The sequence below is a fragment of the Aquila chrysaetos genome, chromosome 3 (assembly GCF_900496995.4).
Source record: "Aquila chrysaetos chrysaetos chromosome 3, bAquChr1.4, whole genome shotgun sequence".
In the NCBI taxonomy this organism is placed as follows: domain Eukaryota; kingdom Metazoa; phylum Chordata; class Aves; order Accipitriformes; family Accipitridae; genus Aquila; species Aquila chrysaetos.
In genome coordinates, this window is record NC_044006.1 from 33,137,474 (window position 1) to 33,151,227 (window position 13,754).

The 13,754-nt window shown below is 43.8% G+C and overlaps 1 protein-coding gene across 1 annotated transcript in view; it reads right to left on the reverse strand.

Moving 5' to 3' along the window:
• The window catches only part of CMTM7 (CKLF like MARVEL transmembrane domain containing 7), a 28,555-nt gene extending 14,912 nt beyond the window's left edge, over nucleotides 1–13,643 (reverse strand). The window contains exon 1 of the mRNA XM_030010504.2: nucleotides 13,395–13,643. Within this exon, the coding sequence (XP_029866364.1) occupies nucleotides 13,395–13,556 (162 nt within the window). The 5' untranslated portion in view covers nucleotides 13,557–13,643. The remainder of the gene's footprint in view (nucleotides 1–13,394) is intronic.
• Nucleotides 13,644–13,754: the final 111 nt, after the last annotated feature.

Sequence of the window (13,754 nt, forward strand, 5' to 3'; positions counted from 1 at the left end):
TGGGAAGGGCCACAGCCACGACAGCTGGCTCCAACTGACCAAAGGGACATTCCACATCGTATGATGTCGTGTTCAGCAATAAAAGCTCAAGAAAAGGAGGTATAAGGGGAAACGTTTGAGGCTATGGCGTCTGTCTTCCCAAGCAACCATTACATATGCTGAGGTCCTGCTTTCCAGGAAGTGGCTAAACACTGGCCTGCCAATGGCAAGTAGTGAATGAATTCCTCTTTTTGCTTTGCTTGCATGCGCAGCTTTTGCTTTCCTTATAAAACTGCCATTATCTTGATACATGGGTCTTTTTGCCGTCGTTCTATTTTCTACCCATCCTGCAGAAGAGCAGAGTGAGTGTTTGGCTGCTGACTGGGTTTAACCCACTGCAGGTGGCCTACTCCTTGCCTGGGACTTCCAGCTGCTGCAGTAGTACAAAGAACAATATTAAAAATCATTGCAGAAAGGAACTGAACGTGGTTTTTGCAAATCCCAAGATCATATACTGAACTGACAGGCTGAAACTGCTGTCTCACTCTGTAACTTTTAACTATGGATAATAATTTTCTTTTTCTGTATAGAAATAAGATGTGAAATGCCAGCTAAACTGCAGGGAGGAAAGATAATGTCAGTAAGAAGCAAAATTGCCTCAAGGTGCCCAGTTCTGGAGAAACACTATAACTCTTATCTCAAAGATTTACCATAATACTGTAACACACACATTGCCATGTATAATCCACCCAGCACTGCATTATCTTTTCATTGAATTATTTTGCCATGCAATGTACAACCACATTCTTGCTTTTCTCAGGATTTTTTCTTTTCTGACTGTACTCCCCTCTGCTATACTCTCCCGCAAGAAGTTGTACTATGACTTTTTGTCTCCAGTGTTTCCTTTTTTTCTGCTCTTTATTCCCCTTTCCTCTTCTTTCCCTACATTACACTCCGTATTTCTTGCCCTTTGTATCTCTCGTTCTCTCCCATCCAAATTTCCCTCTATACATGCAAACGCACCATAATAACCTCTACTAATATTTCCTAGCTGTCTTGCCCACTCCCTTGCATCAGGACATGCATTGCAATTAGCTAACTAAAAATTAGCACCATTCAGGGGAAAAAGGTCAGGGGACAGGATTCAGCATAGTACTACACCTGTACAAAGACTGTAGGGAGCAGCTGTGGTTTACCAGTCTCCAGTTGGTAGTTGGCAATACCTGAAAGTGCTTTTCCTTTCCATCCTTCTCTGACAATTTAACCCCCTAGAAGACAGAAACAGCTTCCCCCCGCCCCGCCCCCGATCCTGTAAAACAGCATTGAGAGGAGAGCTTCTCCATTGCACTTACTGGAGCACTGATGAACCTTTGTACTGCGTTAATGTCCCTCCTCCTGAATCTGAAAAGAGAAGGACCCTGAGAACTATCCATGAAATTGATAAAAACTGATTGATTTCCACTGTCTTAAAACTTACCCAAGTTCTAGTGCAAGCAACTGTACAGAAACTGTCTGCCTACATATTTGGAGCAAGGGACAGCACTGACTCATACTCAGTTTTATCACAGCCTTTTAAAAAACTCAATATAATAAGAGCTAAATGCTTTTTGTATTTGAACGAAAAAAGTCAAAGTTTCCAGCTTGTGACACCAGCCAAGATAGTAAGTGGAATTTTCCATCCCTAAGCGAGCCAATCAGGATAACCATGCCCTGGAGAAATGTCACTGACTGCGGCTGTGCATTTCCGAATGTTACACCTCAACACAGTGAAGCAACACCAATATAGTATTAAGTACATATTTCTGGACAGAATAAAACAATTTCTTTGAACAGCTTCCCAAAACAGAAAGATGAGCGAAGCACAGGCCAAGGTTACAATTGTAGTTCATGCAAGACTGGTTCAGCTAATTTAAGCAACAACATCGACTGCTGCTGTAATCGAGATTTTCTTCTTCCAGGGCGGTGTTGGAAATGTGAGCTTTGACAGCCAAACCCCTACTAGAAAAGGAAGATAAAAAAATAGTCCATTTAAATCTTCACTAATGACAGATGAAATCAGCTGCCTTCAAGTGCATGGTTCTGTGAAGCAGTCAGTCTTTGGTTGCACAATAATCTCTCAGCCCCTGCGTCTGGGCAGATTTCCTTCTTGTCTGGCTGCTTTGCTAAAATAAGGAGGCTGCCTGACCTCTGGTAAGTGACTTCTCTTGTGCACCACCATCCACAGGCTATTTATTGAAGATAAAAATGGTTGGAGGGTGAGAAAAGGTGAAATAATCTTATTCAGACCCCTTATGACTCAGATAAGAGGACAATCCTAAGTACAAGCAAGTGGTATTCTTTATCTATTAATAAGAAGTTATATATCTGCTCAGGCACAGGCCTCAGTGGTAGAAAAGGATGTAGGGTAATCACAGAACCAGCATATGAATGACATTATTAAAGAGCCCTTGTTACAGGGTGTTAGCCATGACGATTAAAAAGGCAATTCTTTGTAATGACTAGCTACAATTAAGTCCTGCCTACCACTGATCACAGTGTATGCAATACTTCAATCCCACCACTGCCAGCTTAACTAGCTCCCTGCCTCAATCCCCACAGCTGCCTGCACCACACTGAAAAACATCATAAAATGCTGTACGCTATTAACTGAAAGCTGAGGACTTCACAGTTATATGGCAAAGAATGTACTATATTCTCATCAGGGAATGAATTAATTAAAAAAACCCCACCACAATACAAGTTTGTTACCAACAACAACCTCATAATTTTATTTCTTTTCTCTCCAATCCAATATTAACAGGTTTGTTTTAAAAATCAACTTAAATTTAAAACATTTCAACTGTAAAATCATTATCAGTAAGTTTTTCCAATCAACAAAAGATGCACACACAACACTCAAAATACTGCAGCAATGTAAGTGATAATTGAGTAACATTACACAAGTGCCATATTCAAGTCACAAACAATTCCCAAAACACGTAAAACTCATTGCAAAACAGTATTAATGGCACAGCTGACTGTTAGCATGTCTGCAAAGGATAGGAACAGAATTTTAAACACAGCAAATGCCCTGTCAGGGTTTTAACCCTGGGAAACACAGATGCTTTCCCTCTAACTCTCAAAGAGGTGCTTACGTCTTTCTAGACACCTGCAATGACTGAAGGTACTACTCTGGACAAGGTCAGGAGACCCCTATACTTTGCGAGCGTGTAGCTTGTCCACCTATTAATAAGGAATTACTTCTCTGTGCAGGCAACAGCCCCCATGTAACAGCTAGCCTGCCACCCACTCCAGTGGCCTCTCCCGTCTCAAATCAAGTCATAGTCCCCAAATCATAGATGAACCTGCTGTTTCAGGTAAGAGCAGGGACACATCCTCTATAACTGGTTTTATCTGCAGATGCGCAGATACAATCACTGGCTCAACCTGTGCTCTCTCCGCTCCTCCTAGGTAAGGTACTGGTTGTGGTGCTCATTGGGAACCTGTGTCCCACACCACCAAGCCAACTGCCCATTTAGAAAAATACTACCTGATTGCTGCAAAAAGCATGCAAGCAGTTCCTGCTGTATTTCACTCCACTGTAGAAGACCATCTATCTTGCATGGTAGGGAGAATCCCTATATCACAATTCAGAAGATTACAGGAAGTAAAAAACATTGTAAGAGACTTGAATCTCCAGAGTCCTCTAGTAAAAAGTGGAGGATGTGGTGACAGCAACCAAAAATGTAGGGATTAATATAACCAGATCTCTGCAGATTCATAAATTGCATAGCAAGCTGTGATTGTTACTTCTCTCCTCTGCAAGGCAAGCACTTCCAACATCTAGATCCTCCTGGAGAGCCATGTTAACTGTTCTCTCAGTCTGGTAAATCTGAGAGTCAGACAGAATGACAAGGGAAGACAGTCTACAGTGTGGATAGGTTTGCATAAACGGAGAAAGACTGCCCCAAGCACGCAAGGTGCTTCTGAGGCAAGAAAAGCAAAAGGACTGGGAGGAGAACTGTAAGCCAGCCAAAGCTGGTTTGGGAGAATCTAAAAGTTAAGAGGTTTCAGCTGTGTTAAGGAATGGGAGAAAAGTGGCTCTTGATGGCAGAAAGGAATCCAACAATGATGTACAGGAACATACATGCTCATGGAAGTACACAGACACCTAAGGTATGTAAACATTGCTGGAGAACTTTGTCCTTTGAGGCTGTTGCTGCAAAAGCAGCAACAGATTTCACCAACCCTGGGTCTGGAGAGGGAGCCCTCCTTGGGGGCAGGAGATTGCCCACCTCACCTGCCATACTACCTTTTGGTCAGCTGGGAAGAAGAGCTCCTTGTAGGAGTAAGGTGCCTCTGAAACCACTGCTCTGAACCATTGTCAGATATATTGTTTGGGTTGTTTGTATTGGTTGCCCTTTAAATAGTCAATAAAGTCCCATAATGTCAGTAATATACAATATAGAAAGAGCCTAATCCTTATTTGTGAGCTATAAAGCTCTTGTAGATAAAGTTCATGGCTGTCTAAAAATGGATTTACCAACCATGCATGGCAATACCACCTACAGAGAAGGAGCCCACATTGGCTGACCAGCCAAGCCTGCCTCAGACTGGCTGGCTGCTTGAAGCCCAGGGTACACAGCGTTTATTATTAACAAACACCCACAAACTCTGCACAGCAAGCTGCAAAGTTTCCCCCTTGACCTGGATATCCAGTACATATCTAAAAGCATAGAGCTACTTAAAACTCAAATAGGAACATATAACACAAAACCAGTACCTCATAGCAATTATCATTCTAGTAACCTATCAAACTAGATGCACAAAAAATAAAAAGCATATGCAATCTCATCTTCCTGAAAGTTGTTACTGAGATAAGGAATACCTTCCGAACTGCTCAGCGAAGTCTCAGTGCCTATGCCTGCTAACCCTCAGCAAGCAATCTGTTCATCGCTCACCCTTACAGATGCTGCTCACAACACAACCAGTTCTCATTGTCTGAGGCATTTATTGCTTGACTGATTCAAATCTTCAGTTAACACCTGCCATATCTCTCCCTGCCCCAGAGAACACCACACTGACAGCTGGCAGTCGCACAGACAGCAGTTAAAAAGTTCTTACCTGTCATCTCCAGCAAAGGCTTTGTTAGTCATGGCAACAGAGCCTTGAGCAACATCTCCTCGCATAAGAGGAGGACTTGTTTACATCACCGATGTCCATGTTGTTAGCTGTGCTAGCACATCATTATTTTTATCAGGAAAAAACAGGTGAGAGTTTCCAAAAATGACATTTTCCAGACCAACCGGCATCATCACAACCCAGCCGCTGGATCAGACTGGGCCATAGCATGCAAAAGAACGACCTTTCCTAAGTGCAAACACTTGATGCTTGGCAAGGTGCCAGAGAAGTGTAGGGCGATGAATGAGGGGGAAAAATGAGAATAGATGAGATTCCCCAGTGTCCCTGTCACAGCTGACAGCTTTCAGTGACCGCCTGGAAACTGGCAGGCCTTTCAAACACGCTGGGCAGCACTCCTGTGTCTACTAGGAAGCTTCACTCAAGCAATCTACAAAAGGCTCAATTAGCCAGCAGGTGACAAGCAGCAACTGGGGACTGTGTTCTTCTCAAACAGGTAAGAGAGCTCTCGAAGTGGCCTTCCCAGAGTGTGATTACAGACTTGCAGGAAAGTATGCCAAGTCATTCTGTAGTTCTGCAGCTGCTGCGGGTTGTCTCAGGTTAACAGCATACTTCTCTCCCAGCAGTCAGTACTTGTTTCTTGAACTCACTAATGGTAATTTAAAAAAAAAAAAAAAAACACTAACTACCAGAAACATTCTAAGAAAATTCCCCCTTGAAGCAGCTTCTCAATCTTGCCATCATCGCACTTCCATTTTCCTTAAGGGAAGCTGTGAGCAGGAGAGGAAGCCATGAACGTTGCAGCTGCTGCTGTTGTTGCAAGAACAGCAGCCAAATTTGCTTTGGCTTTGAAAGCTGCAGTCACCAGTCAGACACATCTGTACTCACCATTACATTCATCAAATCACCAGCATCACAGTGGAGGGAGTTGTTTCAGCCGTGATGATCCCTTAAGAATCTGAGTTACGCGAAAAAGAGGAAGCTCACAGGTGGGTGAAGGGAAATCACAGCAATTTTAGACTTTGAGCTCTGTGTACAGAAAGTAGCAATTTCTGGCTGCTGCATACTTTACATCTCACCACAAAATAAAGAGGACAAGGCCACAGCGCACATGATGTGACAACAGCGCAAAGGAGACAACTCAGGCGCAGTACTGAGTGAATACCTCACAAGGACTCCCCAGGGAGGGGAGCGGAGGAAACACTTACTCATAGTAAGCAGTGTCTGGCTTTGGGGGACAATACTCCATCAGACCGGTAATGCGGAGCAGGTACCTAACAGCCTCACGGTCAGGTATACTGCCCTCACTGAGGTATGGCCACAGCTTTACTGGATCACAACGAGACATAACAGATTGTTCCAGCCTCTACAGCCCTTGAACCTAGTAAAGGATGCTTGGCAAGATGCTCTTTATCATTTATGGGCTCCAAGCAGATGGAGACCACACTTGAAAAGAACCGATCTCCTGGTTTCTGTTTCTCTGTGGCAGGAGGGGAGGATGTTCAAAGGGACACCATCTCCAAAGAGAGTGAAGAGAAGGGATACACCACACTTGCATGTCTTAAAGAAAAGTCACAGAGCAGTAAGAACCCATGCTTTTCACCACATCTTATTATCCACGGACTCCATGTACACCTGATGAAGATTTTTAAATGGCATTTGCAAATCTAACTTCCTGTAAAACAAATGTGCCAGGAAACCACTGCCAATACTTCACTCTGCTCTTTCAAGCATATTAAACACATCTCAGGTGATGTGGTAAATTTCTAGGCTTCATTTCCTTTTTTTTTTGGTTTCAGAAAATGTATTTGCTAAACCTTGTTCAATCACCTCTATACAAAGAGCACTACATGCACTTAAGTTGCTAATGAATGTATTGCAACAAATCCTAATGGATGGGCCAAATGAGCAATGAAAGGTAGCTCCAGCTTTGTGCTTTTAGGAAGCCTCTTTTAGGATACAAATAAAACATTCACTGACCCATTCAGAACAGAGATTCCCTAGTGTTTAACAATGACTATAACTGTCTTTTTTACAAAATGTACTGGAGCTGATTTTTTAGCCTTCTAGAGCAGTTTCGACATCAGAAAAATTACTAGTTTCTTTTTTGCTGAAAGAGATAGAAATTAAAACAGATGGTACAAAACCTTCCCCTGCCCAAGAGAAAAAGGAAAAGGACTACATTCTCAGCTTGTGGTCTGAAGCACATGGAACCACTTCAGGCTTACGTAGTTCCTGCCCTTATATGCCAGACACTTGCTCTTGCTGACAGTAGTCTCTATGGCTGCCGTGTTGTCTAAAAACGCTTACGCAAAACCAAAGGAGAGCTGAAGTAAAGATACATCAGTTCCCTGGTTTGGTTTACTGTGTAATCTTGTGAACAGCTGCATCACTGCAGCTGAGAACAGCTGCATGGAGGTGAGACAGAAAGGGAAAATTCCTTAAACTGGTGTTGCTTGTGAAGTTTTGTCTCATCAAATAAAACTGTGTCAGCCTACCACCAGGCACTCCTTGGTTAACACAGAGAGAACACACTGTGTGTTCCCAGCTATTACGCAAATACCTGGGCAGAAATTGTAAAGTGGCCACCCAGAGCAGAGGCATGGAAAAAATACAACTGGTCAAGCCAGCCTGTTTCAGTGATCTCAGTGTGGAAATAACAGGACTTCCCAGACCTATTGGTTTTAATTACTAGGCTTGGACATTCCTCACTCAACTGCTCCTGCTCACTTTGGAGCCATCGAAGACTTAGATAAATTTTTTCTCTCTTTGCTCAGCATGCCAAGCAAGGTCCTTTTACTGCAGCTTCTAGCAGAACAACAAAAATAATTAGCAGCTACAACACATAGCTCTGACCTTGGCCTGAAAATAACTTTGCTGCTAAAAAACATGTTCCATTTCTTATTGCTTAGCCAGTAGTTTATCACATAGTTGCAGACTGGAGACACCTGCACATTCTTGGGGTAGTTTTCCTCAATTATTATTTTCTTTGCAAACATAAAATGCCTCCTGCACGCCTCAAAATAAGACTTTTTGTATAACATGTCATGACATCACTGATAGCTATTACAGCATTATTTTTCATGTTTTCTGTTATCAGCCAGATGAAAAGTCAAGCAGAACACAGAACTGTTTGAATCTAAGGTGTAGGTTAGCATCTGGCAGCTTTCACCAAGCTTGTTACTTCTGGCCATTATTTTCCTTTGAAGAACGATAGACAGAGTGATAGCAGGGGAAAGTTGAAAATGCAGTCTACACAGGACCCAGAGACAGGCTTACAGTTTCAGCATCTCTGCATATCACCAGAATCCCTCTCTTCTGACTGAGCAGCATTATATACCATACAGGCAAAATCATACATCACTGACGCGCTGCTGCAAAGAATTAGATGTTTTACTTCAGTCACCTCCATGGACAGAAAGATGTTTCAGGCTCAAGATCAAGTTAGAAGATTGAGTAGCTCTCAAATCATTTCAAGCATCATTTGCTTTTGTGAATTTCCTTTTCCTGAATCAATGGTTTTGATTAGGAATTGTCTTCTTCCACAAACAGATTTTGCTCTCTTTTCACATTTGAACTTCTTCTGAATTTAGCTCGCCAGTAAATTTTTCTGGTATCATCCAACACATTCAGAAATTGATCTTGGCCAGCAGCCTAACTACCAGCACCTTCTAGCTTCCAGTGTTAGATGTATTAATATTCTCTTGAATACTATTATTCAACTGTATGTTAGTATACGAATAACCCAGAGGGGTTTCAGCACACTTCAAAGTTACTCAGAATTACAGACCGTCTTGTTGGCTATTCACTTGTCAAGTATGTAATTGCTTTTGGTAAGACATACTTTGGAAATTAAACAGATACTCAGCAGAAAAGCTTTAACTATTGCCTTAGCATTTCTAACAAGTTAAAATGATGTTGTCAACTTTTATTGAGTTTATCCATTTCTACCTTGCAATTGTTTGTAAATTTTTTCTTCAGCCTTGAGAAGATAACTTTGATTTTCTTCTTTTCTGTCTGGTGAAACTGCTCTTTCCTGGTTCATCTTGAGCTGAAAGAATCAGCACTGTTTTTAGCTTAAAACACCCTGTACTCTGAGGCTGTGCTTACCCTGCCAGAACTACTGTCTGCTCAGTAACAGTGTTATTGTGGGAACAATCGCCTTCAGTCTGAACTGTGGTCAAAGTTAGGTTGGCCCAACCTGAAGGAGGTGAAAGAGAGGCAAAAAAGGCCATGGGCCACCTCTGCACCTCTCAGAGTCTAGAAATGAGGAACAGCCCAAGAACAATTTGAGAAGCCTGTGACACCTACACAAGCATGTGCTGTGCCATGATGGCTCTCCTTCTACATGTGAGCTCTCAACACTTTTCTCTCTTCCGTCTGTATTGGTCACGCTCTTGCAAATCTCTGCATCAGACACTTTGGACAGGTGATACCATCACAGCCATTCCTACCAGCCAACTGCCTAACATGGTGGGATACCTATAGAGGCTCCACTGTCAAACATGGGCTGTGCTGAAAGAAGGACCCAGTCCAATACAGCGTCTGTGGCATCCTCCAGAATTCAGTTGTAAAAATACAAAAGGCACATAAGGGCTCCACAAGAAATTCAGCTGAATCAGACTTGTTTCAATCTATGAACACTGCCACTTGAGCCACCCTGGTGACAATACGGATTTAAATTCATACTGCGCTCTCTAACGGCACAGGATGCTTCAAAAGGCTTCCAAGAACCCATCTACTGAGAACTCGCCAAAGTAACATAGGTTCCTAGAAAGTCTTACAATAAAACAAGCCAGCAGTAGCATGGACACAGAGCAAATGTGCTTGAAACAAACCAGCACAGTTAGTGTGGCATACTGAAGATTGCCACGTGTATCGATTTGCCAAGCTGGCTAAAATTCAAGTTATTTAGCTTCTCTGGCATAAGTGTATTGTGCACACTGATACACACCCACTCATGCACTTAGTACACAGCTGCTATAGAACCAAAGTGGCCACAATAGGATCCTGCATGTATCCCTGTGAATATAAGAGATCTTGGCAAAACTGCAAATACAAAAAAAAAAAAAAAAGAAAGAAAAGAAAAAAGCTATATTAATCACCATCAGGTTAAACCAGTTGAAGTGGGTTAGATGTTGAAGATACTTTGTAACTTCCTGTTAAAATAAGAGCATCAATTCAGACTGGATTTTGAAAATGGAGCCCCTACTAACATCAGTAATACTCACGCACGAAAACCATCTTTCAAACTGTTTTACTGCGATGCAAAATACACAAGTCACAGAACTATGTTTTCTTCTCCATTTTATTTTCAAAGTATTTACAGACCATTCCCTAAGCATTAGAGAGCCAGGAACTCCATGCATAAAAAGCATTATCTTTTCAAAGCTATAATCATTCTGCAAGGTTAAAGAAATTCTCTAGCAAAAAAGAAAAGGAATTTGTGTGGACTTACAGGCAAGAAACACATCTTTTGCTTCCTAATTTCATTCTGTGCTAGACACAACAGCATCCAGAATGTGGAGAGAAAGCACTGGTAACATGTAGACAGTAGCAACAATTCACTAATCATCAGATTGCTGCACAATCTCTTCATCTTGTCCAAGATTGCTGAGTTTTAGTCCTTGTGTTATCATCTTTCTTACAGAAGAACAGCTGTAACATTATCTTCTATTTCCTTTGTACAATTTCCATAGCTTATTGATGTCACCTATTAGAATTATTTCATGCACATATATATTCAATCAAATTTTTTTTAGCTTGTAAGCACTGCAAACAGCCCTTAACATTACAGTGGCTGATGAAATGTTTCTTTCTTGTTCTCTCTCATTATCATTTACTTCTTGGTAAATGGGATTGAGGAAGAAAGAGAAAACAGTAACGTTCCCTCTTCATAACCACAACCATTCAGAGGCCCAGCATGCAATTTAGTGTCATATATGTCTAACCCAAAAGACCTTACCTTTGTCTTCTGCCAGCATAATGGTTCTCCTTCTTGGTTAAGACCACAGTCCCACCAGCCACGTTAACACTAATGTGGGAATGTTTATAGATTTAGCATAAGGAATTCTTTTCAAAGAAAGATACTGCAAACACTTCTTACTAGAAGAACTGAATGTGAATACAAACGGATCCATGGATATAGTGGAAATTACTGTCTGAGAAGAGATAAAGGAGAGGTGCAAAAATATTTAGCTCTCCGTATTTTACTGGCTGCAGGAATTACATCTAGAACCAACCTATCCTGGTTATTTCTACACACTGCAGCACAAACGTTTAGTTTTCTTAGGGAATTATTTGAGAAAACAACACTACTGTGATACCTTATTAAAAGAAGTTAATTTGCCCAAAGCTCCTTGGATACCTGAGGTAACTTCCACTGATGTTATTTACAGACAAGCTGGAAAGCATAAAAATGTAAGAAGGCGAAACTGAAGGAGTGCTAAGGGGAACTAATTTACATTATTTTAACTTCTATTAAAGTCACCGCAGAAAGCCACTAGCTTAAATTCTGATGAATTTGATATTGAACATCATGGATAAAATATTATTTTATGTAAAGAATGTGAAGTATTACATATAATTACATAGATTTACAGACAAATATGTAAACTTTACATGTGCACCAAAACCTGAAATTTCAGCACAAATAAGCATGCTTGTGCTAGCTGTAATAATCACACATCATAGCTGTAGTGACACCACAGCAGGATGGAGAGCAGAGAGGACTAGGTACCTCTAGTCCATAAAAGGAACTGTTCTTCCCACAGCAGTGAAAACAAAAGGATAGACTTTTAGCTAATCAGCAAAACACGAGTCTACCATTTTAGGACTACAGGTTCATTTGCAATGTAGACACATGCTCAAAAGAATGTCATTTGTCTCCTGAAAAGATACTCCAGATCCACAGGATGGTCTGGGAACAACCCAAGCCAAGAGAAGGCAGCAGAGAACTGTTTGAGGTCCTGCCGAACTGAATTAATAGTGAGGGACAACTCTGAGGTCTCACAAGCACAGTACGAGAGCTCAGCAGGTGCAGGTAGCCATGCCCAGTCACATTCAATTATGTCTCTTGCTACCAAGGTTCATTTCTAAAGGCAGCTGATGGCTATTAATGAACTGGAAGAAATTCGGTGCCTTTTTAAATAGAAACTTTAGGATCTGATATTGCTCCACTGTAACCTAGAACACAATGATTCCTAACTTTTACTGTCAATTTAGGACTCTGTGGATGCTAATAACTTACACAGGTTAAAAAAAATGACTAGACAAATAAATGGGGGGGGGGGGGAGGCATTGGGGGCTATCAAAACTGAAGGCAACAACTCCACCATAAAATGTTGTCAAGGTACAAGTTTTTGCAGGATGAAACTGTACGTGAGGAGGTATCGCTACATGCCATCTTCCATGCTTTTTCCTAGCCATCCGTCATTATTCACTGCTGTTACTGGAATTAAGCTGACAAATCGCTCCATGGACTGAAAATAATTATGTGCCACAGAAATGAGAAATAGCTTATCCATCTGTTAACCCTCTCCGTATCTGGATGGAGCAAGGTTTCCTGCGCTGAGCCAAATGAAGGCACCAGCTCTGACCCTGGCAGCTCTCTGCTGTCGATTTCTTTTGAACTTCTGCTTTTGAGCCATACGTCTCCCAGATCCCTCCCTGGGTCGCTGGGGCAATGCCTGGAGGTCTCTGACAGCAAGGGCGCAGGGCCAGCCAGACTAGCGGTCTCAGCCGCGGTGCCCACCCTAACCGGCCCGCTGTTGGCACTGGCACTAGGCCCTGCTTTCTCCCCAAAACTTACCCACCCTAAAGAACTAGGTACTCCGCTAGGGGCCTGATGTGCCTTTCCATCGCGATGTTGCCATTGTTTTTAATGGCAAGAAGTTGTTAACACTAATAATTACCATTAGCTACCACCATCAAAACACCACCATGCAGCACCGCGAGCGAGCAGCGTTACCGCGGGCTCGCGTAGGTCCGTCCGACTGGAAGCGCGCATCGCTGCCTTAGGAAAAGGCGAAGGCAGCTCCCCACAGACCCGAGCGCTTCGCTTGGCCAGGGGAACCGGGACTTGTTCCTTCCTCCCGCGAGCTGCGAGAGCCGACGAGCAAAATCGCCGCGGCCGGGACGGCAAGGGGCTGCGACCCCGGCACCCACGACGACGCTCTCCGGACCCGCTGCCGAGAGAAACACCCAGCGGGGGCGAGGGCGCCGCCCGCGCGGGCCGAGGGTCCCAACGGCCCCAACGGCCCCAACAACGGCCGCCCCCCGCCCCGCTCGCCCCTTACCATCTGGGCCACCTTCAGCATGCCGGCGCAGGAGCGGAAATAGGCGCCGTCCATGAGCTCCGCGTCCGCGCCCGCTGAGGAGGAGGAGGAGGCGGCGGCCGGTGGGGCCGCGGGCCCCCCGCTGCTCACCCCGGTGCGGATCACTCGCGCCCCGTGAGACATGGCTCCCTCCCGCGCTCCCCTCGCCGCCGCCCGGCCCGGGACAGGGGGACGGGACGGGACGGGGCGGGACGGCGAGGGGCGGGCGGCGGCGCCCCGGGGCCGCCAGGGGCCGGGCGGAGCGCGGCGCCTCCCCGCCCGCCCTCGCTCCCCGGCCGGCGCGGCCGCGGGGCGGGGGCCACGGAGGGGGCGGGCGAGGAG